We start from the raw sequence: 27,598 nt of genomic DNA on the forward strand, positions 1-27,598 counted from the left end.
GTGCACCTTTTTTCCTTCTCCCTCTGGCAGACTTTGAGTTTTTGTAATATTTAATATTACAGATTTCTTGTCAAAATTGAATTTACATCGGATTAATTATTGGTTTGGCTTCTGAGCCAAAGACATCATACAATATTATATTTGTTCAATTCACATTTAGTAATGTGCAAACTAATTTCCCTCTCTGACACCGGGTCCCAGTCCTTTTTCGGCTGTAGATTCAGGTCATATAAACCTGGATTAAGATATAACTTAATTCCTCAGATACATTACATTAATATCTCAGTCACGACCGTGACTTTGTATTAATGCTCTTTGCTATTTATGCAGAGAAACAAAGTAGTGCTCGGGCATAAACACACGGAACTCATATGAAACCAGATAAAACAGCATGGATGTGCATGCTTTATGGAGCCAAACTCCAGAGCAGCAGGTGGTGCTACTTAACCCACCGCCATTAAAACCACAGAAGAAGATACTTAGGCGGAAGTAGTTTTCTATTAGCTGTTAGCTATTAGCTACGATCTCTCGCTAGCTAGCTGCTCTTCTTCTAACTCACCTGTGGTTCTGTGACCGGATTGTTTTGTCCTGTGACAGCTTACGGAAATGAAGAAGTTTTTCGAAGACATTAAGAAAGATATGAAGTTTAAATCTGCGGGTCCTGGAAAGAAATTAACGGAAGCCAGCAGGCAAATAACACCTTTTGCACGTCTAGTAGAGCTATCTGTTATAGTTAGCTATAAATGAAGTTAGCAAAAAGCTCACCGTTATAGCTAGCTAAGAATGTAGTTGGCAGCAAGGCAATTGTTATACTTGGCTATATATGCATACAACACAAAGCTAACTGCTTATTGTTTGATAATTAATGGGTCACTGTCAGCCGTAAAGCTAATTAGAGGGAGACTGGTTAGCTTTTTTTCATTGTACCGTAGGTAACGCTGAGTGGGCTAACGTCAACTGTTCCAACCTTTACAACTAAATCGGATAAAATAAATAGTGACAACCGTATTCGTGGTAGTTGTCAGCCGGTCTAATTACAAGTGGCTGACTGTTAATCCCTAAACTCTTATCCTAACTCTTAGCAATTTGAATTGAAATATATATATGCTGTATTGCTGCAGTTTGGCTAACGTTAGTTTAGCTAGCTAATAGTTGTATTAATCATTTTTTTACGTATTAAACATTTCAGTAACACTTAAAAGTATACGATACGTTATACAGCACAAAGAGTCACCAGTTCGAAGCTACACAAAACGATTTCAAATGTTGTTTAAACTACGATAATCATTCCGTCGTTGTTTAATTCCGACTTGAACCCCTTTTGAATGATTCCCTTCTGACGTCATCTCTTCATACTCCCCCAGAATAACGTTATATTAATATTATTAATAACACTTACCTGCACCAATGCAGTTTCAACATGTCGTATATGTGAAGTCCTGATTAGTTGTAAATTAGTGTCATTTTTCTATTCACTAACATCTAATGATAACTTGTTGAAGTACAATTATTGTTGTGTCTCTTTGGACCTCTGCTTTCTGTCCTCCTAACGTGTAGCTCAAAGGCCGAGGTGGTGCAGAGCAGCTCCGGTTCCAAACAGAACCGCAATGCTCCCAGCGAAGGGGCCCAGAGAGCCGGAGCAGCAGCTCTGGCCCGGATAGAGCAGCACCCCCGACCGAAGGTCCACACGTCTCAGGACGCCATCCGGAACCAGGGTGAGACATGCGTCCATCTATGGACACCAGATAAATAAGAGAACTGCTCTTCAGGGGTCAGGATTGACCCGCCTTCTCATTCCTGTGCAGACTCCATGCAAAGAGGTTCTAATTTGTCCCTGTGTCATAACGGCGTGAGACTTAAACCTTAGAGACATATATGTGTCCACTGAGACCCTATTTTCCAATGATGACTTAATGAAATGTACACACATTGTTACTGGCTGCAGTAGGTTGTCAATCATTGGAGTATGTGAGCAAATACAGAATCCTTTTCTCTTCATTTATGAAGCCTCACATTCAGCCAAAGAAGGAAATGACCCAGATGGAAAAGATGTAATTCTTTATTTAAGACGCTGTGCTACTTTCTAATGAAATTGAAAAAACCCCGAGCTAAACACATGGTCGCAAACAATACTCACCTACATGGGATTTGCATGAGGAGGGGGGGTTATTAAAGGGTCCTGCCAATCCTCAACATACAACCTTCAGAGGGTCACATGTTTGAATAATGGGATGTGTTCTAGTGTGGGGTCCAGGTGGGAATGTAGAGCCCAAATGAAACCTCATTTATGAACTGATGAATGGCATCAGTCTACACTCACCGGCCACTTTATTAGGTACACCTGTCCAACTGCTCGTTAACACTTAATTTCTAAGCAGCCAATCATATGGCGGCAACTCAGTGCATTTAGGCATGTAGACATTGTCAAGACAATCTCCTGCAGTTCAAACCGAGCATCAGTATGGGGAAGAAAGGTGATTTGAGTGACTTTGAACGTGGCATGATTGTTGGTGCCAGAAGGGCTGGTCTGAGTATTTCAGAAACTGCTAATCTACTGGGATTTTCACGCACAACCATCTCTAGGGTTTACAGAGAATGGTCCGAAAAAGAAAAAACATCCAGTGAGCGGCAGTTCTGTGGGCGGAAATGCCTTGTTGATGCCAGAGGTCAGAGGAGAATGGCCAGACTGGTTCGAGCTGATAGAAGGGCAACAGTGACTCAAATAACCACCCGTTACAACCAAGGTGGGCATAAGAGCATCTCTGAACGCACAGTACGTCGAACTTTGAGGCAGATGGGCTACAGCAGCAGAAGACCACACCGGGTGCCACTCCTTTCAGCTAAGAACAGGAAACTGAGGCTACAATTTGCACAAGATCATCGAAATTGGACAATAGAAGATTGGAAAAACGTTGCCTGGTCTGATGAGTCTCGATTTCTGCTGCGACATTCGGATGGTAGGGTCAGAATTTGGCGTCTACAACATGAAAGCATGGATCCATCCTGCCTTGTATCAACGGTTCAGGCTGGTGGTGGTGGTGTCATGGTGTGGGGAATATTTTCTTGGCACTCTTTGGGCCCCTTGGTACCAATTGAGCATCGTTGCAACGCCACAGCCTACCTGAGTATTGTTGCTGACCATGTCCATCCCTTTATGACCACAATGTACCCAACTTCTGATGGCTACTTTCAGCAGGATAATGCGCCATGTCATAAAGCTGGAATCATCTCAGACTGGTTTCTTGAACATGACAATGAGTTCGCTGTACTCAAATGGCCTCCACAATCACCAGATCTCAATCCAATAGAGCATCTTTGGGATGTGGTGGAACGGGAGATTCGCATCATGGATGTGCAGCCGACAAATCTGCGGCAACTGTGTGATGCCATCATGTCAATATGGACCAAACTCCCTGAGGAATGCTTCCAGCACCTTGTTGAATCTATGCCACGAAGAATTGAGGCAGTTCTGAAGGCAAAAGGGGGTCCAACCCATTACTAGCATGGGGTACCTAATAAAGTGGCCGGTGAGTGTATATCCAGGACTTTTATCATTGATACTAACGTCCTAAATGGGTTTTTCTCTTTTCCCCTTTAAAAAACACTTCATCATAAAACAAGCATCTTTTAATGGCTTCCATCAGTCTGCTGATTTGGCGACGTTGATCGAAGTCAAGAAACACATGTGTTCATGTTCCTAATGGTCATTTTATTAAGACCTTTTATCATTGTCTTGTGTATTAATGAGTAATAATGAACTGTAAACTATTGTATAAGTGATTAAAGAATAGTCTCTGTGTTCTTGCTTAGTGAAGAGGGAACTGGAGACTGCGGCGCTGGCTGATAAAGAAAGGTCCATCCCAGAGGAGGTGTGTACGTCTGGTTCTTCAGAACAAAAGATGCTCAAAGACTAAAGATAACGGAGAAATGTTTTCCAGGAATCCAAAGTGGTGGAGAAAGATCTCTCCTGCTTGTCAGTGTCAGGTGTTTATTTCACCTGTCCCCTAACTGGAGCCACTTTGACTAAGAGTGAGAGGGAAGTTCACATCAAAGAGGCCATCTTAATGGTACGTCGGGTTCTTCTCAACAATGGGTTTGCACCGTGACCTTTTGATCTGAATGTCATTGCTCTTGTTTTTACTGCCAGCGGTTTGAGGAGGACGCTGTGGAGGCGTCTGTCATGATGGTCCACACGTTCAACAAAGACAGAGAGAAGGTCAAGGCCGCTGTGGACATCATGAGCAAGTACGACTCTTTAGAGCCTTTAAGTTACCACAAGGAACTGTAACCCGGTTCTGATCCAAGCCCTGATAAGACCTACATCAGTAAAAAACACCACCAGGGAGAAGACGGTTTATTTCTTCATAGTTCTCAGACAATAACTAGAGTTCTGCAGCTCAGACTCCAGCGGAGCAACAAGCTCTCAGTGGACAGAACCAGAACCTGAACCTGCTGCTCATTGGGAAGGAAAAAAAATCTCAGTAATCAGAAGAAGTTCCTCCAGGGAGGGTCTCTGCTGGAGACCCAGGACCTATTACTTGAACAATGAGAACCAGAGCTGAGAGGGAGACACTGTTGGACCCTGGTGGAGGAGACATTACCACGTTGTACCACAGGGGGCGCCAGCAGGAAGAGAAACTGATTAGTTTCCCTCTCAGTTGAATATCCTTCTGTAATTTGATGACCTTATTTCATGTTTTCTCATTTCCAACAGATATATTGAGAATATATGTAAGAATCCCACAGAGGAGAAATACAGGAAGATTAAACTCAGCAACAAGGTGTACCAAGTGAGTTTCAAACCGAGTCCAGACCTCGCCCAAATGTGTCTGCACCTCTTTTACATCATCTCCTTTGGTAACTTCTTCCAGGAGAAGGTCTGCTGTGTCGATGGCTGCAGAGAGTTCCTGGAGGCCCTGGGCTTCACAAGCATTCTGCTTCCTGTAGAGGGTCAAGGTACGTGAGCCCTGACCAGCTGCCCACCAACACACCACAGCAGCTGTTGCATATTATCACCTGTGCTCTCCTTTGCTGGAGCTCAGAGGAGGAAGAGGAGTTCCTGGTCCTACTGGAGCACGGCCCCGATGCCCTGGAGCTCATGATGGAGCGGAGGGACCGTCTGCAGAGAGGAGAGCCGGTCAGAGCTCAGCTGGACCGGCAGCCTCAGGCCTTCAGACCGTCCCCCCACGGGCAGCGATTCGAGCTGCCGCCCGACTTCTACAAGCTGAGCGCAGAGGAGCTGAAGAGGGAGCAGCAGCAGAGGTACGGACTCACGCTCCTCTCCATCAGGCCGTGTGTCCTGATGTCTCTGATGTCTCTGATGCTTCTTCAAGGAGCGAGTTGGTGGAGAAGAACGCCATGATGCGCACTAAAGCCATGAGGGAGAAGGAGGAGCAGAGGGAGAGAAGGAAGTACAACTACACTCTGCTCCGGATCAGGTTCCCTGATGGAAGTCTGCTGCAAGGTAACCAAGCCTCCCCCTCACAGAAGAACATGTGGCCCACAGCTGTAAGTCGGGGACCCCCCCGCTGACGTGTGTCTTCCTCAGGGACCTTCTACGCGTGGGACCGGCTCCCCGTGCTCTTCTCCTTTGTTCGGGACTCTTTGGTGGACGGCTGGCAGCCCTTTGAGCTCCTGGCTCCTGGAGGTCAGAAGCTCACAGAGTCTGAAGAAGTGGCCCTCGCAGAGTGTAACTTGGTGAGTGGCATCTACGTCACAGCTTATTCATAGAGAATTCTTACCGTTACACATTATTCATGTATAAATATATTATGACGACTTGAGGCCCAAATTAAGACCCGTGGTTCATTCAGCGTCTTTCAGTAAAAAACATAAAAATATCTTCAGATTACTTGTGTCTTGGACATAACTCCTCTTGTCCACTCCTTTCCTTTCCTTCCTCCCTAGTGTCTTATCCTTTGTCTCGCACACTGCACACTGCAGGGGTCTTTTCCATCAACGTCACCTTCATGATTCTTCACAATATATTTAGGCAATAAGGTACGAGAGGCAGTGAGGGATCGTCAATAATGTTACAGGGGCAGACTCTTATTGACAATGAAGTATAATCTTAATGGGAAGCTGCCTTTTAGCACATAATAGTCATAATAGTTGCCAGGCAACGGACAAACAGCCAAATCAGCCAAGCACCAAACGGAGCTGATTATTAGCTTGGAGATTGACATTCATTTGTGAAATGAAAGGTGTTGAAGCAGGATATCTTATTGTGAAAGGCCAGGTTTGGGTTCTCGGGTAAGTTGTACCTTTTGGAGGTTTAATCTCAGCGGGACGAGAACTCTACCAGCTGGTTAAGACTAGTTTAACTTTCACAATCTAAACAGACTTTTACTTCTACATGGTTAAATCACCTGAAAACATTATACTTTGAATAGAATTAGCTAAAAACAACCAATTTAGGACCCGGTCCAGTCATTCCCCCCAAATATCAAGTTTACGTTTGGTGTCAAGCTTGAACGGACGGTTGGGAGCTCCCTCAGGTGAAGGGAACCCTCCGGACTCTCTCCCTAACGTTGATATGTGGATCATTTTATATCTGCTGTGTAGAATGAAGCCTTTTGGCTCCACTAAGTTGTGATGAAGGGTTTTATTCACTTGCTTTAGGTTCCCGCGGCGCTGCTCACGTTCTGCTGGGATGCAGCTGTGCAGGCGGATGTAACCGCTGCAGGGGGGGCCAGCTCAGAAATCCTCAAAGCAGAGCTGCTGGAGACCATTCGGACCCTGAGCTGAGCTCTGGTTCTGTCCTTCAGCCCGAGACGAGGAGCCGCTGTAGAGAACTCAAAAGCTCACACATGGTTCGACTTTCTTTCTTTTTGTTGTTGAGGCTCAAGTTGAAACAGAGTTTAGCTTCAATAAATAAGAATGCGATGCATTTGTATTGGATACGAGCACAGATGGAATCATAAGGGGGGGGGGGTCCAGAAAGGAGGTTCGACAAACTGAGTCTGTCCCTGAGATGGAAAACAGCTGTTTAGAGTCGTTCAATCAACTCGGAGTAGTTTGACTCAGAGTTGAGCGCGTGCGCTTAAAGCAGCATGAATGGAGCCATGATACGAGTGACCATGGCAACCACCACCAACAATACGTCCCCCCTGTTGAGGTGTAAATATTAATGCAAGCGTACGGAGTATGAACCGGGATTAGAAACAAGGCTTAATATTTAATGTACAAACTAATCATAAAACACATGTGACTAATTCACTGTGTTAGAACGCACTACACAGAATTCCATTTAAGTGTTAGCTGTGTGACGAGGATTGTACCACCTGAAGATCACTTTGGAGCTTCTTTCAAAGTGAAAAGCCAGAGTTCTAAAATGTAGAACAACGTCATCCTATAAATCACATTAAGAATCATCGAGTCTTGGATTTGCATCAAACACATTTCCTTGAGATAAAATGTTCTGCATTTAAAACAGGAGAAAGTTTAACATGCTGATTTATGGCTTCAAATTTAAACACTTTAATTTACCTCAAACGCTAATTGTGCTTAATGTTTAGTTTCTCTATATGAATCTATAGAAGGTGAAAGTATAGTTGGTTAAAGCAACAACATCCTACCTCTCATGCGTGTGAATGAACACATTTTACAGACGTGGCAGAAATTGATCGAAATTCTTTTTAATTGATTAACGACTGTACTGACGAAGTCCTAAACGAAGTCTAGTACTGGTTACCAATAAGGCGGATAGGTTCAGACGTGCGCCCGGTGCGCTCGCACACAGCAAAAACGGAGAGTTCCCCTGTTGTTCCAATCAATTTGTATGTTTATTTTACATGCAAATTTATATAGCGGCAAACTTTGCTCATTATACATTTACCCCAAAATAACAAACCGTATTGCTCCACAAAGGCACATACGCACACTGGCACAGTCGAAAACTGTTTGCTTCCCAAATTGGCAACACCTGTGTCTGGGATGCCTGCAGGTTAAATGGCCTACCTGGGCTGATCTGAGGTCAGCTGAGCCACAAAGCACATACAGCCCCTAGTGGCACAGAGCAAAATTAAATTAAATAGTACCAAATGAATATGGCTCCTACACTCCAGCCCCTAATTGCGTCTGCCAGAGCAATTACCACAAATCAAAAGAGCCATGAACAAAACACAAAAAAAATGGTTACCAATAGAACCAATTACTCTTTAATTTCATTAAGCAAGCAGATTTTGGTTATGGGTCGTTCAATGATGTTTGTCTTGGTCTTCAAACGAACCACACGTACCAGACCCCTCTTATCAGGGAAGGTTTCCAGGACTCTTCCTAGCATCCATGATCCACGTGGTGCTGTGGAGTCCACAACCATGACCAGGTCTCCAGGAAGAAAACTCCTCTTTTCCTGGTTCCATTTTTGACGCTCCTGTAAAAGCGGTAAATATTCGCGGATCCACCTTTTCCAAAAGAGATCCGAGATGTACTGTGTTTGTTTCCACCTTCTCCTTGCGTAAACATCCTCTTTGTCGAACAGTCCTGGTGGGAGAACTGGTTTCCCTTTGAGGAGTAGCAAATGGTTCGGCGTCAACGCCTCAATGTCGTTGGGGTCTTCTGACAGCTTTGTGATAGGGCGATCGTTGAGCATAGCTTCAGCCTCACAGAGCACAGTATGGAACCCTTCGTCATCCAAGGTTTGCTGACGGAGCACAGAGCACAAAATCTTCCTGATCATCCGTATCATACGCTCCCAAGCACCACCGTGATGTGACCCACCTGGAGGGTTAAAGCTCCACTTGATTCCCTTCTTGGACAAGGCCTTTTCAATGCGGTCATGATTCAAAGAGGTTAAGGCTTCTCGCAGCTCCTTTTCTGCACCCACAAAGTTGGTGCCATTGTCGGATCTCAAGTGCGAGACTTGTCCTCTTCGACAGATGAACCTTCGCAATGCGTTGATGCATGAGTCTGTGTCCAGAGAATAGGCCACTTCTAGGTGAACGGCCCTGCTTGTCATGCAAGTAAATACTACTCCATACCTTTTCACGATGCTACGCCCTCTTTTCACATCAACTGGCCCAAAGTAATCTACGCCAACGTTAGTAAATGGCGGAAGATCAGGAACCACTCGCTCTTCTGGCAGGTCTGCCATTTTTTGCTCAGCGGTTTTCCTACCATGGAGCTTACAGATGAGGCATCTTGATATAATTTTCCTCACTGCAGTAGGTCCACTTGTGATCCAGTATTTTCTCCTTATAGCAGAAAGAACATGATTTCTGCCTCCATGTCCAAGCTGCAAATGGACATGATGGAGGATAAGGTCGGAAATGTGTTGGTCTTTTGACAAGATGAGGGGGTGTTTAACGTCCTCAGGGATTGCTGCCTTATTCAACCGTCCCCCAACTCGTAGAAGTCCTCCTTTTAGAACTGGATCTAATTTGAGGATGCTGCTACTTCTTGGCACTTGTGGCTTGCCAGAGGTTAGTGCAGCAAATTCAGTGGGAAATCTCTCTTGCTGGCAAAAAGCGATTATGGAGGTCTCAGCCTCCAAGAGATCTTCCAGTGTCACCTTCTGGTTCCCAAGTGATGTTGAGAAAGCTTGCATCTCCTTTTGCACATCAACCCTGGCTGCTCCAGTAGCACTGGTGTTTGCACACTCTAACTCTTTTCTTTTCATCCTTAGTTTGAGCAGAGTTCCTTTTAGCTTAATGAGCCACGCAACTGCCACCTTCAATCTTTGCCAATCAGAGAAATGGGTAATCAGTTGTGATGTGGCGTTGCTGTCAACCAGTATTGCATTGACCGTCAGACTTCGCTTTACTTCTGGGTCGTCGGCAGTGACACTTGAATCCACAGGAAATGTTGGCCATGTTTCTTCAGGTTCCCGTAGGAATTCCGGGCCTTCTATCCATCTTTGCTTCACAAGATCTTCTGCCTTCAATCCACGTGAAGCATCGTCAGCAGGGTTGAGGGATGTGGGAACGTATCTCCACTGATCAACTTCCGAGTTGTCCCTGATGGTGGTTACCCTGTTTGCTACAAAGGTTTGAAATCTTCGGTCCTCATTTTTTATGTACTTAAGAACTGATGTGCTGTCAGTCCAAAAGCAGGTCTTCTTCAGTGGAAGCTGGAGCTCTGATCGAAACATCTTGTCCACTCGTACTGCAACAACGGCAGCAGTGAGCTCCAGCCGGGGAATGGTGACAGGCTTCAGGGGGGACACTCTGGCTTTGCCAAATAAGAAAGCAACATGAACCCTCCCATCCATGTTCTGCATCCTAAGGTAAGTAGCTGTACCATAGCCGTTCTCGCTTGCATCGGCGAAGTGATGCAATTGGGCACTGACAGTCCTACCAAATCCTTCAGGTTTCACACATCTAGGGATCTTGAAATATGCCACCTTCTCAAGATCTGTCAGCCATTTTTTCCACTTCTGCCGGAAAGCTGGAGGTATTGGATCGTCCCACTCACACTTTGTCCTGCATAACTCCTGCAACAGCAGCTTGGCCGGGAGTATTAGAGGTGCCAGGAAACCTAATGGGTCGTAGACGGAACTGATGATGGATAGCATGCCTCGCTTGGTTGGCGGCTTCTCTTTGACTTTCAGCTTGAATTTGAAAGTGTCCGTCTCGATACACCACTGCAAACCCAAAGCTCGGTCCAATGGCAGCTTATCCCTGTCCAGATCAAGCTCATGCAGGTTCTTGGACCGGAGATCCTCTGGGAGGCTTTGAAGCACTCTTCGACTGTTACTAATCCATTGAGTGAGGGTGAACCCCCCTCTGTCGCAAATGGTTGTAAGATTCTTAGCCATGGTAACTGCATCCGCTTCAGAGGGTAGACTCTTCAATAGGTCGTCCATATAGAAGTTTCGGTTAACTGTTTCAATCACTTCTGTTGAAAAGTTGGCCTGATTGTCTTCAGCGGTCTTTCTAAGAGCAAGGCAGGCAACACTGGGTGATGAAACCGCTCCAAATAAATGGACAGTCATGCGATGCTCTACAAGATCTTGTTCCAGGTTACCTTGAGGCCACCATAAGAATCTTAAGTAGTCCCGGTGTTCCTCTGCCACTTTAACCTGGTGGAACATAGCCTTTATGTCCGCCATTATGGCCACTTGTTCCTCCCTGAACCTCACAAGAACTCCAACTAACGAGCTGGTGAGGTTCGGTCCTTGCAAAAGCTGACTGTTGAGCGAGATCCCTTGGTACTCTGCTCCACAGTCAAACACCACCCGTAGCTTTCCCTTCCGTGGATGGTACACGCCGTGGTGCGGGATATACCACACCTTTCCTGTTGGCGTTTCCAACTGATGCTGCGGTACTTCTTCGGCATAGCCATTGCCAATGACATCAGCAAGAAAGTTGTTGTACTCCTCATGAAAGCTAACATCTTTCTGAAGTCTCCTTTTCAGCCCACGAACACGTTGCATGGCAACACAGAGGTTGTTCGGCATGGAAACATCTTTCTCTTTAAAAGGCATTTGAAACACGTAGTGTCCATTCTGAAGCTGAACAGAGCTTTCCATTTTCTCCACAAACTTCTTTTCTTCCCTTGACATTTCTTCCTGTTCTGCAGAAGCTCGCTCATTGAAGTCATAATTGTACTGGCTAGTTAACAGTTCTTCAATTCTGTCAATGGCAATTCTGTTGGCATAAACGGAAGGGTGTTCACTTCCACAGTCACTACTTCCCCGTAACGGACCATTTATTACCCACCCCAGTAGGGTTTTGATCGCGTAGGGTCCATCTTCACCATCGCGACTGTTAATCACCTTCCAAGGCTCCATCAACTTGGAGGCGTTTGTGCCAATTAACAGGTCAACATCAGCGTTTATGCGGGGAATTTTAACATCATCTAAATAAGGCCATTTTCTCAGCTCCCTTTCGCTGATTATGTTGGCTGTAGAGACAGGCATCTCTTTCTGGGTACACACTTTGGGAAGTGGATAGAAGCACTCACCAGTTATACCTGAAATCTCCAGACTGTCAACAACAGAGCTTTCTACTGCGTTATTATGGCCCAAAGTGCGGATATGAATTTTGAATTTGCGTCCTTCCACGTTCAACTTGTCAATGAGCTTCCTGGTGCAGAAAGTTCCTGTACTCCCTGGGTCCAGAAAAGCATTGGTTTCAATAATTTTGTTTCCCTTTGAGCACTTCACCTTAACAGGCAAAATGGGAAGAATTCCTTTGCAGTGGCCAGCCCCTGTAAGACCACAAGCGGAGGATGTTGTACAACTGTCTGAAGTATTTGACTTGTCAGTATTCTTCTGCTCGCCATCCTTCTGAGCTTTCGGAGTAATCCTTTCCTTCTCTATGTGCAAAACACTGGGATGCGTTCGGTTACACTTGTTGCATATTATGCGCCTGTCGCAATTCTTGCTTAAGTGTCCTGTGCACAAGCAACTGAAACACAGACCTTTCTCCTTTAGGTAGTCCAGTTTCTCCCTGTGTGTCTTTCTTCCCAGTTTAAAACATTGTTCCAAAACATGATTACCAGCAGCACAATAAAGGCAGGAAATAGAATCAGTCTTAGCAAAGGATGTCATTTTGTTCTGAGCCTTTTCCTTCTTGGTACCATCTGGTTTGCTGCATCCATCCTCAATCTTGTGGGCATCTGCTTTGTATCCATCCTCAATGACCACCTGTGTTGCAAAGCTGTTTCTTCTCAGCTGTTGTTTCACCGGTAACTTGCTTGCTTTGGTAGCTCCTTTGATAACAGGTGAAGTGTCCTGTATGTCACCAAAGACTGGATCTGAAGTGATTCTGACCTGGCGCTCGATGTACTTCACAATGTCTGAGAATTGTGCTCTTCGACCAGTTTTCTCCAGTATCTCACATGTCTTTGCTCTCCACCTGTCTCTGAGTTTATAAGGAAGCTTCTGACTCAGAATCTTGATGTTTGCTGGCATGTTAAGTTCTTCCAAGTACTGAAGATCCTCCATAGCGTTAGAACACTCACGGAGGAAAAGTCCATAAGCTTTCAGCGCTTTGGGGTCCTCAGCTTTGATACTTGGCCATCCTGTGACCTTCTCCATGTAGGCCGCTGTTATGTTAAACTCATTTCCAAAGTGCTCTTTGAGCAATTTTTTAGCAACGGCAAATCCTTTATCTGCAGTCATATGAAGGCAGCTGCGCACAATGTCTCTTGGCTGCCCCCTAGTAAATTGCTCAAGGTAGTACAAACAGTCTCCTTTACAGCTGGTCTTTGCTTCCACGCAGTGCTCAAACGCCTTCATAAATGTATTGAACCTTAGAGGATCTCCATCGTAAATTGGAATTTCTCGGCGTGGCAGCAGTTGCGAGGTTTGCATTTGAACAAGGAGAGCTGTTATGTCATTCTGCTGTTGCAGCAGATTATAGAGATCTGTTGTCTGATTTTGGCCTTGCAGGGGTTGAAACACTTGTTGGCTTAGAGTGGGTTGAAATCCTTGACTGAAGGTTGTCTTTGCTTGTAACGGAGGGGGTTGAGAGCCTTGAATGACGGTTGGCTTTGGCATGATAGTTGGCATGGCTACTTGTGAAGCATTGCTTTGTAGTGGTAGAGATGTGTGTTGCTGTGAGGACTGAGACACAAATATCGAGGCTTGTGGATTGAAAGGGGTGCACGGGAGCTTAGGTCTAGCCCCTTTCCTGATGTAGGAAGCCATTCCATTAGATTGCCTTGAATGGACGCTGCTACCAGCCTGTAGCACTGCTAGCTTAGCAGAAGTGGCAGCTATCTCAGTGTCCAGCTCGAGTTGCTCCCTTTTTCTCCTCAAGATGAGCTCCTGTTGCTCCCTTTTTCTCCTCAAGATGAGCTCCTGCTCCTCCAATGCATGCTTATCCTTTAAAGCGGCAGCTCGAGCCATGAGTGCGGCCTGTTCCGCCTTCGCCCTGCATCTGGCTGAAGAAGTGGAGGATCTGCTGCTTGAGGATCCGCCCTTTGAGCCATGGTGCCTTGACTGCACATTTGAAATGCTATCATGAGGTTGAATCTGATCTTCCTCTTCCTCATCCTTTCCACCAGCAACTCCAATTCCATTGCTGGCATCGGCCTCATTTCCACTTCCAGCATTGCCAGCAACGGTTTGAGGACCATCCATTTCATGCTCCTTTAAAGTGTTGTCAACAACTGTGTGTTTTTCTGTTGGTCCAATTACATTTTGACTTTGCACAGTTTCAGTTTGCTCAGCTTGAATTTCAGTTTGACCTGGCAAATCATCATCATCATCATCATCATCATCACCTACTTTGGTGGCTGGACATCCTTTAATGTCATACAACCATTGATTTGTACCCACAATAAACTCATGGATATTCAACATTTTAGCCTGGTACCATATTTCATGTTTGCTTGCTTCATCAGCAGGCAATAAACCCAATAAAGATGTATGCACCTGCTGTATTTTGCCACTCAACTCATTAAACATGTTAAATTCATTTTCAACCTCACTTACATTCTCTTTATCACCCATCAATTTAGCAATAGATTCCTTTGCATTCGACAGTTTATTAAATTTAGACTTTCTTTCCTTTTCTAAAATGCTTATTTTTTCCAACAAAGCTTTGGGTGTTAATTTAACCACACGTTTTTTAGTTACAGATTTTACCCCTGCACCCACAAGTTCAGTCTCAAGTCCCAGTTGGCCCTTTTGCTCTTCGGCCATAATGACCACGCAAAGTGAATTGGCAAGCCCGCAAAATTGTTTGTGTTGCGCAACAACTCGTCTAGACGCGTAAAGTTATTTTTAGACGGTTGCGCGTTTGCTACCAATGCATTGGATTTACGCGAATGTGTGCACACAAATTACCATGGCCATTCATAATATCAGCGCTGATCACCACATACCCCAGTCGAGCGTTGGCCGGCTTTGATGAATGTTGTCCCGGTCAGCTGATGCTGGTATTTCTGCCCCTGCAGCTCGCTCCGGTGCAGCTTCACTCAACCATCGGCAACTCCAAACATTTTGCCCACCTCACATCCGTGGTTTCCAAACGAACTCCGTTAATCCACAGTTTAACAGGTCCACGTCGTCTCGATGAATAGTTATCCAAGTCGAAGCAGTTTTCGACCTAAAGTGTACTGACGAAGTCCTAAACGAAGTCTAGTACTGGTTACCAATAAGGCGGATAGGTTCAGACGTGCGCCCGGTGCGCTCGCACACAGCAAAAACGGAGAGTTCCCCTGTTGTTCCAATCAATTTGTATGTTTATTTTACATGCAAATTTATATAGCGGCAAACTTTGCTCATTATACATTTACCCCAAAATAACAAACCGTATTGCTCCACAAAGGCACATACGCACACTGGCACAGTCGAAAACTGTTTGCTTCCCAAATTGGCAACACCTGTGTCTGGGATGCCTGCAGGTTAAATGGCCTACCTGGGCTGATCTGAGGTCAGCTGAGCCACAAAGCACATACAGCCCCTAGTGGCACAGAGCAAAATTAAATTAAATAGTACCAAATGAATATGGCTCCTACAACGACAATTGTTAAACCTGTCATTTGCACCATTTCATTGATGACGTCATCTCTGCTTTAGTGGCTCAGATAATCATTGAAGTGTGTAAATGTTTATCAGCATAACCTTAATAACAGTTATGATACATCCACATAAATATATAATATGCCTGTAATAAATGTCATCTAAATGTTTAATAAACAGTTGTGGAGCAATTGTTTGTCTAAAATTAACTGTTATACAAGAACTATTAAACTACAGTTAACTAACGAAGAAGATGGGAGACCACACGGTCACTTCAGCTGCACCCAATGTGGAGTAAACATGAAGCCACGGCTCCATCCTGCCTCACGTCATGAAGCTCATCATCTCGATGTGGAGGAACAGGAGATTCTCATAGATGTGCCGCAGGGTTTTCATGGTCAGATGTTCTCCATCGCGCTCCAGTGGACCTTCAAGTCGTGGCTGTCACTAGTAGCTCGAAATCTTATGAAGAAACTGCGTTCACGTTAGTTGAATCTTTCACAGAGCCACACATTGGAACCCTTTAGAACCCTTTAGAACCCTGGGTGTCAGCTGCTTGGATCCTGTGAGCTCAGTGACGTCGTGTGGGTTTTTTCAATAATAGAGTAACTGTTTAAACAATACTGTAAATATAAATAAATGAAAAACAGTTTCAAACTACAACTTTGAACAATATATTAAGTGTTTACATTTGAGTAACTTGGTGTTTCCCTCTTTAAGAGCTTGAACTGTATTATTTCATTGGAATTTGGGGAAGAATCAGATTTCATATTTGATTTATGCTCATTGTGCATAAACTAAAGTTATGGAACATATTGAAAGCATTAATGTTGTGACTTCTTGTCTTGATGTAATGACTTTAAGCACAGAGCGTATTGTTATCTACCGTGGGATAGAAGTTATTATTCTATATTTAGTCAAATAAATCTGGTTTAAAGGCTGGAACAAGCGTCTTGTGTCGGACTCATTTCACTTCATGGTTCTAAAAAGGTCCAAAAGGCTCCAGACCACCGGGTGGAGTCACGTGTTCAGTTACAGAGTGACGGCGTTGCTTTTTTTGCCCCGTAACGGAATCTCGTTACAGCGGCTTTAAGAGAAGTTTGTAACGAGGTGATGAGTTGAGCTTCAGCATAACGCTACGAAAAGGAACCTAAAGGAAGGTCGAGGAATGATTGGAATATAAAAGTGCAGTACTTTATTCATGTTTAATGAATTTATTCTGTTCAAGTATTCTTGAAAAAATACATATTTATAAAACAATGTGACTTTTCAAGCAGAGATCTAAAATCTAGTCCAGTGGGTCAGAAACAGCAGAATAAATTCAGCCTTTGTAAATGTACGGATGAACTTTCAGCCTCTCATTACCTGACTCCCGTTCTGCTACATATGTACACATTTAGAATACAAGACGTCCAAAACTGTCACAAAGCAACAGTTCAACGACTGTAAATAATGTCTCTTGAAGGCCTCTTCTCATGAATATTTGGACAATTGGGTTCTTTCTCCCTTTGATCAAAGCTGATTCCAGAGACACAACGAGGCCGACATGTGGTCAATCAACTTAAAACCAGACGTCCCTTAATCCTCACGTCACGCCTTCCTGATTTCACTACACGTCACATGACTGCAAACCCATTTAGACAAAGACACAAAAGAACTAGATGCAGAGCAAAGGTCACCTGCTGTGAGGCGACTGGTTCAAAGTAAGCTGCTTGAAGACGTTCAGAACCAGGATGGACGCTCCGAGGAGGGGGAGGAGTCAGCTGACCCGACCCGCCCTCAGGCCCTCGGCGCCGAAGCAGCATCAGAGGAGACGTCCATCAGCCGGGCTCCGTCTTCGGGGGACGTCTTTGTGTTGGAGTCTGGAGACAAACATTTAATAAGGTTTAATAATATAATCCTCCACACGACCCTTTTAGCAGAACTTAGAACTTGGTAAAGTGTTTCATGTGGTAATAAATGAAGTGTTCATTTATGGACTAAAGCTTTTTACTTTTAACTTCACCAGCAAAGCCACATGATGAGGGTTAGAAACAACAGCTGTTGTACCTGTCAATCAAAGCACATTCAGGAAGGTTTCATTTAAATGGATCACTTTAAAAAGGTGACTTGTTTTTTCACCACGCTGTGGAACCAGTACTTTGATGTTTTACAGTAGTACCACGCTGTGGAACCAGTACTTTGATGTTTTACAGTAGTACCACGCTGTGGAACCAGTACTTTGATGTTTTACAGTAGTACCACGCTGTGGAACCAGTACTTTGATGTTTTACAGTAGTACCACGCTGTGGAACCAGTACTTTGATGTTTTACAGTAGTACCACGCTGTGGAACCAGTACTTTGATGTTTTACAGTAGTACCACGCTGTGGAACCAGTACTTTGATGTTTTACAGTAGTACCACGCTGTGGAACCAGTACTTTGATGTTTTACAGTAGTACCACGCTGTGGAACCAGTACTTTGACGTTTTACAGTAGTACCACGCTGTGGAACCAGTACTTTGATGTTTTACAGTAGTACCACGCTGTGGAACCAGTACTTTGATGTTTTACAGTAGTACCACGCTGTGGAACCAGTACTTTGATGTTTTACAGTAGTACCACGCTGTGGAACCAGTACTTTGATGTTTTACAGTAGTACCACGCTGTGGAACCAGTACTTTGACGTTTTACAGTAGTACCACGCTGTGGAACCAGTACTTTGATGTTTTACAGTAGTACCACGCTGTGGAACCAGTACTTTGACGTTTTACAGTAGTACCACGCTGTGGAACCAGTACTTTGATGTTTTACAGTAGTACCACGCTGTGGAACCAGTACTTTGACGTTTTACAGTAGTACCACGCTGTGGAACCAGTACTTTGATGTTTTACAGTAGTACCACGCTGTGCACTCACCGCTGTGAGGGCCGATGATCACACAGTCTTCCTCGTCGTCTTCCTCGGTGTCGGCTTGGAATCCGTCGGCCTCCATTGGTTCCGTCTGTGAGGAGATCCGATTGATTAGAAGGAAAATACGAGGAACTCTTCCATTAGATCCATTGATTAGATGGGATTCCCAAACTGGGGGTTGCGACCCTGAGGGGGGGCGCTAACTGACGAGGTCATTGCCTAATTTGCATAATTGTAAGCAAGGCGACAGTCCGAGTGCTGCAGAACAACACGGGCTTTTACACCAGAACAGAGCTCTCTCCTCAAAGGGGCCCTGACACAGTACCTGCTCTGGGTCGGAGCATCTCTTCATGAACTTGGTGATGGACATGCTGCCCGAGCTCTTCCTCTTGTTGGAGGACAAGGACGTCTGGGGGGGGGTGGGTGAGCTCCCCTGAGAGCCCGTGGCGGCCTGCGGTTCTTCGCGGGACTCTTCTCGCGCTCCGGTGGTGACGTAGGTCCACTGGCACGGAACAGGAAGGGCTTCCTGGTCACAGCGAGCCAGAACCTCAGCGTGCACGTACCAGCAGCAGCGCCGGTAGGTGGGGCGCTTCTCATACACCGCGTTGCTCTTGATCAGACGCTTCACTTGTATTCTAGTCAAAGAGGGGGGGGGGAAGTTACTTTAATGAACACAAAAACACCAACATTATAACATGAAAATCTACAACCGGACCTTCGAGTAAAGGTTCTGATGTCAGACATCAGAACTCAGTAACAATCTGACACAGAAATACACAAAGGGTCAGATTGCCCCCAAGAGAAATAATATTGCCCCCAAAGTCACGGAGGTCAAAAAATGCCCTCAACAGCCCTAATTTAGTTAACTTGTCAAAAGCAGCCGGTCCTAATGTTCCGGTCCAGTTGCCATAGAATGTTTGGATTCTCGCCTTGACTCATGTTGTTCCTGCAGGAAGAATCGTTCTTACATTTATTTTGATCAAACCCCCCCTCAGTCACCATCTGTGGTTCAGAAGAGCAAATCCACCCATCAACCAATGGAAGACAGGTGAGCTTCAGGTGGAGGAAAACCACAAGAGAACCTCGAGGAACTCAAACAACCAACCAGCACCGCAAACTATTCTTATTCTTACTATGAGTCCTTACAGCACCACACGACCTTCACTACGGTGAGTGAAACATTTAACTAACGTCAGACTGAGTGCCGTCACTGAGATGTTTCTCCTCCTCAGTACTAGTTACTGCCATCTTTTATTTGGCTAAATACGATCAGTTGAGACAGCTGTTTTTACACAAGAGTCAGAATCAGATCAATAACAAAGAGCCGACTCAGGAGGCTGCGTTCCAGCTCTTTGACATAACTTCACATATTGCTTAACACAAGAAACTACTGTTAAGTATGTAAATGTCCTAGCCCTATTTGTGTTAGTGGTATGTTTAACCTTAAGCCCATTAAAGAGCTCAATCGAGGATCAGAGGAGGAGTCTCACCTGGTGGGGATGTTCTCTGCTCGGCTCTGAGGACTCAACAGTTCAGAAGGTGAAGAAGAAGAAGAAGAAGAAGAGCTCCGCTGACGACAGAACTCCTGGAACTCGGTGATGATCACTTTGCTGCTGTTGGGGTTTCCGTGCAGCAGAGGAAGCAGCAGAGTGAGCACTGAGAGAAGAAACAGCTGATCAACCATTGCTTTTTGTTTTTAAACCAAACTAGAACTTCTTATTAACAATAGCTGCCCTCACGTTGTGCTTCCCTCTGATGCTTCTGTGTGGACGCCTCTGGACTCGGGCTGGTTTCTGCTTTGGGCAAAGAGTGGACCAGACACAGAGCATACATCTGGAAGAGCTGCAGAGCAGGACCTTCTCCCTCCCAGACGCAGCCCCTCACGTCTGGCTCCAGCACCTTCATCCTCTTCTTGTTGCACATCAGCTCGTCCCACTCCTTTGCTTTCACTTTCTGTCGTAGTTTCTGCTTCTCCAGGTCACCGCCCTCCTGGGAAGTCACGTGTGTTAATACTGGTGCAGCCAGGAAGCAAAGACATCAACAAGGACCCTAAAGATTAAAAGGCCTTTAAACACAAAGTAGAACCAGAACTTTTTGACCATTTGAGGACTAAAGAGATTCATCTATTGGATTTGTGAACAGTAACCATTCATTTTATTTAACATCTGTGTCTTTTATTGTGAAACAATGAACCAACAGGATGTGGTTTGAACTGATTAAGTTCAGTCTTGGTTGAAGTTCTAATACTAATTGTTAAATATTAATCCCATTACTTTTACTGTCATCATAACAGTAGCACTTTGCTGGAGGTTCTACCTGATTCTGTTGACTCCTGGCTTCGTATGAATTGAATGTATTATATATTATTTACATGGTTCATTACATTGTAGTCTATCCATCCTGAGAGAGGGATCCTCCCGTCTCTCACTCAAGTTTCTTCCCCTTTTCCCCCACTGAAGGGATTTTTATTCCTTATTGGCCGTGTTCCTGTGCCGATGTGAGGCTTTCAGGACAGAAGATGTCCCAGACTAAAGCCCTCTGAGGCACATTTGTAATTTTGGGCAAAAAGGACACTATTAGTTACATTTTGAGTATGTCTGCACTACATGATGAATTAAAAAGTTCAAAAACAGTAAGAATTACTTTGTCTCTTTTTACAGCAGTTGATATTCACATTGTGTAAAAGAAATTCTTGCATAAACCACCTTAAAAAGATAACGGCCTTTTTGTGTAAAGACCTTCAGGAGAATCAAATTTAAAAACATGCCTCTTCTTCTGGAGCCCCTTCATCGTCTGAAAGGTATCCATGAGGGACGAAGAAGCCGTCATCATCGTCATCATCTTCACCTCCTTCCTCCTCGTCTTCCTGACAATCAAAGGGGTCAAAGGTTAAGAATAAAAGGCACATTTCAAACAAGACTTCAACGTATACTCAAGAACTCAAGTTGTTTTCAAGAAAGTATTTGGATTTTTGTTGCAAGTGAAGAACGTTTTCCCCTTACATTTAAAAATCTAAATCCTACCGATTCCCACTTAGTGTGTGTGTGTTTGGGGGGGGGGGGGGGGGGTATATGAGCAGGGGTTCTTAACCTTTGACCTCAGGGCCCAACTTTTGAAGTACAAAATGGCCCATTGAAATAGTGATCATCACAAGGACATTTATTTATTAACTGTATGTAAACCTGCACACACAAAACTACAATTCATGGAATGAGCCAGGTAAAACAATAAATAAATATTACCTTTACAACAACAAAAAGAATATATTATGAATTAATTACATTTCTAAAGTAATAAATTAAATAAAATGTATATAAAATTGAAATAAAATGATTCAGCAGTTTCTCTTGACGACGACAACACGTGACGGTGAAATGTTTCCAGTCAGCGTGATGACGGACGTCTTCTGCACCTGTAGCCCATTTTTATTTCTTTAAAAAAAAACTGCTTTCCCAGATCATCATGGAAATAAATAACCACTATTTCTGCTCTTTATTTCTTGTGTGAATCCTCAGCTTTGATTTGACCTCCAGGAAGTCTGGATGCCTTCAGTCGGTCTGATGGCTGCCGGCTTCATAAAGCGTCTTCACGCTGTGGAGGCAGGACGCCGGTGACCCCGACCCTGACCCCGACCCCGACGAGTGGAGCAGCTCAACGATGATTGATTTTTGAGACAGCGTCGATCTAATTTTCGCCCAAAGATTAAATAATTGAACCGCAGGTACAACGTTTTTTGCAGCCCTCTAGGTGGCGCTCACGGCCCAGTGGTTATGAATCAGTGCGCTACAGTGACCACCGACTCTCTCACTCACACCCCCCCCGTTGGCTTTGGCTTACCATTACAACCTTCACCCTGAACTAGAATGAAACTCACCCCTTCACTATGTGACAGGGATTCTCCTGGTTCCTCTTCCTCCCATTCTTCATCACTGTCCACCTCATAGTCAAGCAGCTTCTGTAGTCACATTCAACATTCAGGGTTAAAAGAAAGTAGAGACAACATCTCATCCTAAACGATAGAAAAGTAGACTGGGACTATTGCTGAAATCCACGGCATGTTGAGTACAGTCGTGATGTCCAACAGGTGGATGCCTTCAACCAATCGGTACCTTGTCCTGTTTGAAGGGGCAGCGAGGCGAGATGTGAGAACTCTTCTTACTCCACGTGCCCCAGTAGGCTGGACGGTAGTTTGCATGAAACTGCAGCAGCTTCATGGCTCCACATCGCTTACGATCTGGAACATCTGCTTTGGGTCCTTCTGCTGTTGTACACATACTATGAAGAGAAGAAGATTTTAATAATAACGCAAAGACAAATGAAGAAACTAAGAATTCATGATACGTTTTGAAAGCAGTTGTGCCTTTACACACACACACACACACGCACACACTCACCACAGCGGGTCTTTTGGTCTTGGATTGGTGGGTCCTGAGCTTCGGGGTATTGGACCGATCCATTCTTTCAGTCCATTCAAGTTCTCAGCAGGGTTCAACAAGCACCGGTCCAGTTCATCCAGAGCCGAGTCCTCACAATGAACCCGGCAGAGTGGGGCGAGAGACATGTGCTCTTTTATCTCAAACGGAGCAAACTTCCCACACGCAGCTGCAAGGGTCTGAGACAGCAACGTTACATCATCAATATGTCATTCATTCAAACTAAAGGGTTAAACAATGCAGCTCCAACAATAGGCTAATGTTTATTAAGCTCTTATTAAGGGGGTTATGAACCCAACACGGTTTACCGAGCTGAGTAGAAGAGGATATTAGTTATTAATAAGTGGGACGTCTACTCACCTTTGGAGCCTGTTGGATCTTGGGTTTCTGAAGAAAACGTGTAATTTCTGCTTTCTCAGCTTTCAAGCGCTGCAAAATGATTAATCAGTAATGAATCAATTAAAAATATGTAAGACAAATGTTTACATCTATATAAATACAAACTCACATCTTTCTCTTCTTTCAACCGTTTCTCCTCTTCCTTCATTTGCTTCTCTTCTTCTTTCTTACGTTTTTCTTCTAACTTTGCCCTAAAACAATTTCAAAACGTTTAGCATTCAGAAAGCAATGTGTGCGTTGAAACGTTGCCTCATCACTGAGTAATGCAACTGGGAACCGACTCACTCCAACTTGGATTTCCGCAACTCCTCTTTCACTTTCAACTTGTCTGCCTTTTCCTTCTCTTCTTTCTCCTTTTTCTCTCGCTTCTCTCGCTCTTTTTTCTCTCGTTTTTCCTTTTCTTGCACATCTTTTAGCCGTCGAGCCTCTTCCTTTATTTTCATCTTTGCAGCTTTAGCTTCTTCCTTCTGACGTTCTTTCTCCTGTTGCAGACGAACTCTCTCCTCTTGTTCACTCTACAATTACAAAAGGCCAGTGAGTTCTTTTCTACTGATCACAGTAGTTGGAATAAAAAACAAATACGACACGTAACTGGTTGGATTTGAAGCTGCGCTGATAAAGTCTGACCTTCAACGAGCGCCTTCTAGGGTTCTTCACATCAGATGATATCTTGGGCGTCGTATTTGGCTGCTGTGAGCAGAGAGAAAACTTAGAAACAGAAATCTGTTTAACACAATTTGAAGGTTTTACGTTGTTCACTTACTGAAGCTTTTGTTTTTGTAATTGTACTAGACTTCACCTTCATATGGATGTTACGCAATAGTATTGTGTGCAAACTACTACTACTTTAAATCCACGAAAAACTAAGGTCTAAAATTTGAGTGGAAAAATATGTACATAATTACTGATAAGCTAATACTGCAGGACAGGGGGGATGTACATACTGTAGGTGTACTGGTGGCTGTGAGGTCATCAGTCAGAGACTTCTCTGGTGAGCCTTCAGATGTGGAGCTGATCGATGAAGCCGACAGCATTGACCGGTTTTCTGACACGTCCGGCTCCTCTGGCCCACTTTCACAATCATGAGTTGAGTCAAGCTGAGAATTCAATGCTGTCAGATTAGCAGTATCCTCTTCCATCACCTCCTCATCTTCCTCCTCCTCCTCCTCCTCCTCTTCTTCTTCTTCTTCTTCTTCCTCCTCCTCCTCCTCCTCGCTGTCTACCGTGCAGTGTAAAGTGTGTGTTTTAGGAGAGTGATCCAAGTTAACAGGTTTTCCATTGGAGGTGGGTTTGTCTTTGCCCCGATGCTTGTCTTCAAGGCAGGGAGAAGCAGCAACAGGAGGGCCGAGGCACTTTACAGGAGATGAGGTGTTGTCCTCGGTCAAATCTATAATGGCGTTCTCATTAGAGGCTGCAGAGCGGCTACGGCACAGGAAGCCATCAAGGGGCCCACGACCGTTGACCAAAGGCGGTCCACTTTGAACAGGGAGAGCAGCCGACTCATCATCTCCGTCTGCGACTCCTGCTTTGGGGCAGGCGTGTGCACAAGAGCGTTTAGGCTGCTGGTTCTCTTTAGGTTCAGGGTTCATGCGCTTGAATGGGAGACGAGCTGCGGGAAGCATGCAACATAAGAAACTTACTTTAATGGCTAATATGTGGCAAAGTTATCAAAATGTAACTTAAGAGAAACAAATATGTATTTAACAAGTGACATTTATAAAAGTGAATTAGTGTGTTAACAGACAAAATATAGAGAACTGTCAATGACAATACGGCTAGAATTGGTTTATTATTATAGACTGATACAATCATCGGATGACGTCCAATTCCCAGGTAATAGTTTAAATTGTGTAATAAATTAATGTGGTGTTCACCTTGGACAAGTTTCTTGTTTGCCTTGTTACTCGATTTATAATCCATTCCTAAAAAAAACAAAAATATAGCAGAAACAAAAGGTGAATCACAAAAAAGTCAAAACCCAAACTGCACATAATATTAATAGTGAACAATCACCCGGTTATTGGATTGGTCAAAGCAAATCTATCAACTAATGAAATACAAGGACAAAAATGTACAGCTGAAAGCCACTTCACATTTAATTATCTAAAAATTAGACGATTTAAAGTTTGACTTTAACAGCAATATTAAATAGTTGTGTTATAATTCTTTAAGGTGTGGTATTAAATGACACATTCAAAGTTCATAAGGTTACGATTTTATAATGAGTTATGTTAGTATTATTCTTTAAAGGGTTGTATTAAAAAGGCACATTTAAGATGTATAAGGCTACGGTGTTATAATCAAAGTATTTACATATTATTATTCGGATAGAATAGTTCCTAACATTAAGGGGTTAGAATGATGGTTCTGTTTGGACGGGCTCCCGCCACTGGGTCGTTATTGGTCCTTGTTGAAGGCCCAGTCGAGTCCGCGGACACTTAACACGTCTGTTGGCCGACCGATTCATGACCAACAACATGACCAGCACAGGGTTAATGATCCATTTTAGTTACCGTGTCTATGGCCAAGAGAAGGATTCGTGTTTGAACGTGAAGACAACGGAGCTGCTCCTCGGTTTCACTCACGCAAACGTCTTTGATGTGCGACCCTAACCCACGCACATGCTAATGCGACCCAAGTTAGCTTCTCTGCTAACCTAACAAAACCAGTTAACGTGAGTTACCGCTGTGTACTAACCACCTAGCCCTATAGACCCTAAGCTCAAACCACTTAACGTTAGTCCTGTACCCCTGACCACCTAACGTAACACTATGCCCCCCCCCCCAGGTCAACCCTCATATGCTAATGCGCTGACGTTAGCTTGTCTGCTAACCTAACCAGATCAGGTAATGCTTCGCACCCTGGACAACCCGAGCTTTCTCACCCGATGGACCTTAACCCCTAATCCCAAAGCCCCCTTACGAACTACCTAACAATGGTAGAATAGCAGGGTTGTCATTATCTTAACAGGAATTGCTTAACGTTACATTCATGTGACACTAAAACGCTTCTAGTTAAGGCCCTAACTAAACTAAGGTTGATAAGCATAACGTTACTATGTCTCAGTTGACGCTAAAGTTAATCTAACGTTTTTGTTCTAACGTTCTAACTAATTTGAGTTAGAAAACATACCACTAGCAGTGCCAGGGGCCGAAATCTTGCGATTTAATGCCAAGTATACTATACTAACTTAGACGTTAATGTTGTTCATATTAGTCAGTTTTCCCCGTAAAAATGAAACATACTTTTGCTAAGGTTAACTGGTCGTGAAACCCTGGTTGCAGGCGTTAACTTCCGCAAAAGGTAACCTAAAAATGCTTAAGGTTGTCAACCGTTCGTGCAGTTGAACTATACCAGGTCCAGCATTTAATAATATAACGTTACGTTTAGCACCATCAGCAAGCCTTAAACCGAATTAGCATGGAGTTACCTCTTCTACGGGGAGTGGAAGCGGCCAAATGTCGGTCCACCGGAGGGTTCTCTGCCACCAACATCTCACGAAGCCCGATTTTCTTGCGTTGGCAATATTTTTACGTTTAAACCACAGTTCAGGAGGCGTAAAACACTGAAAATGCCCCCAACAGTGAACTAAAGAGTGGCTTGCTACTCAAACGGCTTGCATCCTAATTGATTTCACATAACACAAAACACATTCTCTTTCCGCATCTTCCACATAGTCCCTGCACCCCGCTGCCTGCCTCGCGCTCCCAAATCAGAATTGGCGGGAGTGTGTCACTTGCACCAATAACAGTCCCTGATTGGTCAAAGCAACGTTACTGATCATCAGAGAAGAAGCTTGTTTAGGTCAACGGCGTTGCACGTTGAGTCGATGCTTCTGGTAGTTATACGCCTTGGAAGATTGTTTAAAGTGCCGTTTCAAATGTTTACTTAATTTGTTTCTCAGAAAGACGTTATTATTTGACCTCTTTTCATACAGCGGTCGATCTTAATGTGGTTATGATTTAATTCAACCTGTCCGGGACACCCTGTGGTATAAAACCGTAGGATGCCTGCCGCAACTCATAGAGCACGCCTTCTAGATGACGTTGTGGATTTTGTGAGTTTGACTTTCAGAATTCTGGGATGTCATGTTAGGGATAGCAAAATAAAATAAGTAATTCCATACTTATTATGATTGAGTTATAGATCATAATATGATGATCACATACTATCTTTACAAAGATAGTATGGTTTTTGATAGTACTATCTTTACAAAGATAGTATGTGTCTCAAACATAGTTTGCCACACACTGTCACCACCAACGGTTTTGCTGTTATTAGAGATAAAGATGTCAAAATGGAAGAATAATGTTTTCCTCTTATCTGCTCTGAGACGATGATGGCCTAAAGGTCTTAACAGATTCTTATCCCTCAAAAAGTGGCATCCGGTGGAATCCAAACCAACGGCTGTCACGTTGTAGTTACGCGTTTCCCGTTTACCGCTCATGTGAATCCTGGGA

The 27,598-nt window shown here is 44.2% G+C and overlaps 2 protein-coding genes across 4 annotated transcripts; one reads left to right on the forward strand and one right to left on the reverse strand.

Moving 5' to 3' along the window:
- The first annotated feature begins 471 nt into the window (after positions 1 to 471).
- ubxn6 (UBX domain protein 6) lies at positions 472 to 8,565 on the forward strand. The gene is made up of 11 exons (XM_037469518.2): positions 472 to 689; positions 1,558 to 1,715; positions 3,811 to 3,869; positions 3,939 to 4,067; positions 4,148 to 4,245; positions 4,715 to 4,790; positions 4,872 to 4,956; positions 5,043 to 5,262; positions 5,334 to 5,464; positions 5,549 to 5,697; positions 6,622 to 8,565. The coding sequence occupies exons 1-11, from the start codon at positions 607 to 609 to the stop codon at positions 6,745 to 6,747; spliced, it is 1,314 nt and encodes a 437-aa protein (XP_037325415.2). The 5' UTR covers positions 472 to 606; the 3' UTR covers positions 6,748 to 8,565.
- A 7,724-nt stretch (positions 8,566 to 16,289) lies between these two features.
- On the reverse strand, positions 16,290 to 26,959 carry chaf1a (chromatin assembly factor 1, subunit A (p150)). 3 transcript variants are annotated; one of them, XM_037469502.2, is made up of 16 exons: positions 26,569 to 26,959; positions 25,013 to 25,060; positions 24,083 to 24,747; positions 23,766 to 23,825; positions 23,424 to 23,653; positions 23,248 to 23,329; positions 23,100 to 23,168; positions 22,701 to 22,918; positions 22,416 to 22,581; positions 22,181 to 22,261; positions 21,074 to 21,172; positions 20,046 to 20,295; positions 19,797 to 19,962; positions 18,632 to 18,941; positions 18,313 to 18,397; positions 16,290 to 17,277 (listed from the first exon to the last, which is right to left on the reverse strand). In XM_037469502.2, exons 1-16 carry the CDS (start codon positions 26,630 to 26,632, stop codon positions 17,195 to 17,197), a joined length of 2,676 nt encoding a protein of 891 aa, XP_037325399.2. In that variant the 5' UTR covers positions 26,633 to 26,959; the 3' UTR covers positions 16,290 to 17,194. The 3 variants fall into 3 exon arrangements, with proteins under 3 accessions (XP_037325399.2, XP_037325398.2, XP_037325401.2); XM_037469501.2 differs by having other exon boundaries at positions 16,292 to 17,277; positions 23,766 to 23,828; positions 26,569 to 26,958; XM_037469504.2 differs by lacking the exon at positions 26,569 to 26,959 and adding an exon at positions 25,652 to 26,063 and having other exon boundaries at positions 16,292 to 17,277; positions 23,766 to 23,828.
- Between the last annotated feature and the right edge of the window lie 639 nt (positions 26,960 to 27,598).

The sequence above is a fragment of the Pungitius pungitius genome, chromosome 7 (genome assembly GCF_949316345.1).
Source record: "Pungitius pungitius chromosome 7, fPunPun2.1, whole genome shotgun sequence".
Taxonomy (NCBI): Eukaryota; Metazoa; Chordata; class Actinopteri; order Perciformes; family Gasterosteidae; genus Pungitius; species Pungitius pungitius.

What these genes read in the sequence shown, in the direction of transcription:
- chaf1a (XM_037469501.2), bottom strand. Translation starts at nt 26,632, where the DNA reads ATGTTGGTGGCAGAGAACCCTCCGGTGGACCGACATTTGGCCGCTTCC. An exon ending in TTGCGGAAATCCAAGTTGGA is followed by an intron (nt 23,330 to 23,423) that starts GTGAGTCGGTTC and finishes AAATTGTTTTAG; the next exon opens with GGCAAAGTTAGAAGAAAAAC. An exon ending in GCATCAGAGGGAAGCACAAC is followed by an intron (nt 19,963 to 20,045) that starts GTGAGGGCAGCT and finishes TTCTTCTCTCAG; the next exon opens with TGCTCACTCTGCTGCTTCCT.
- ubxn6 (XM_037469518.2), top strand. Translation starts at nt 607, where the DNA reads ATGAAGAAGTTTTTCGAAGACATTAAGAAAGATATGAAGTTTAAATCT. An exon ending in GGACGCCATCCGGAACCAGG is followed by an intron (nt 1,716 to 3,810) that starts GTGAGACATGCG and finishes GTTCTTGCTTAG; the next exon opens with TGAAGAGGGAACTGGAGACT. An exon ending in AAGAGGGAGCAGCAGCAGAG is followed by an intron (nt 5,263 to 5,333) that starts GTACGGACTCAC and finishes TGCTTCTTCAAG; the next exon opens with GAGCGAGTTGGTGGAGAAGA.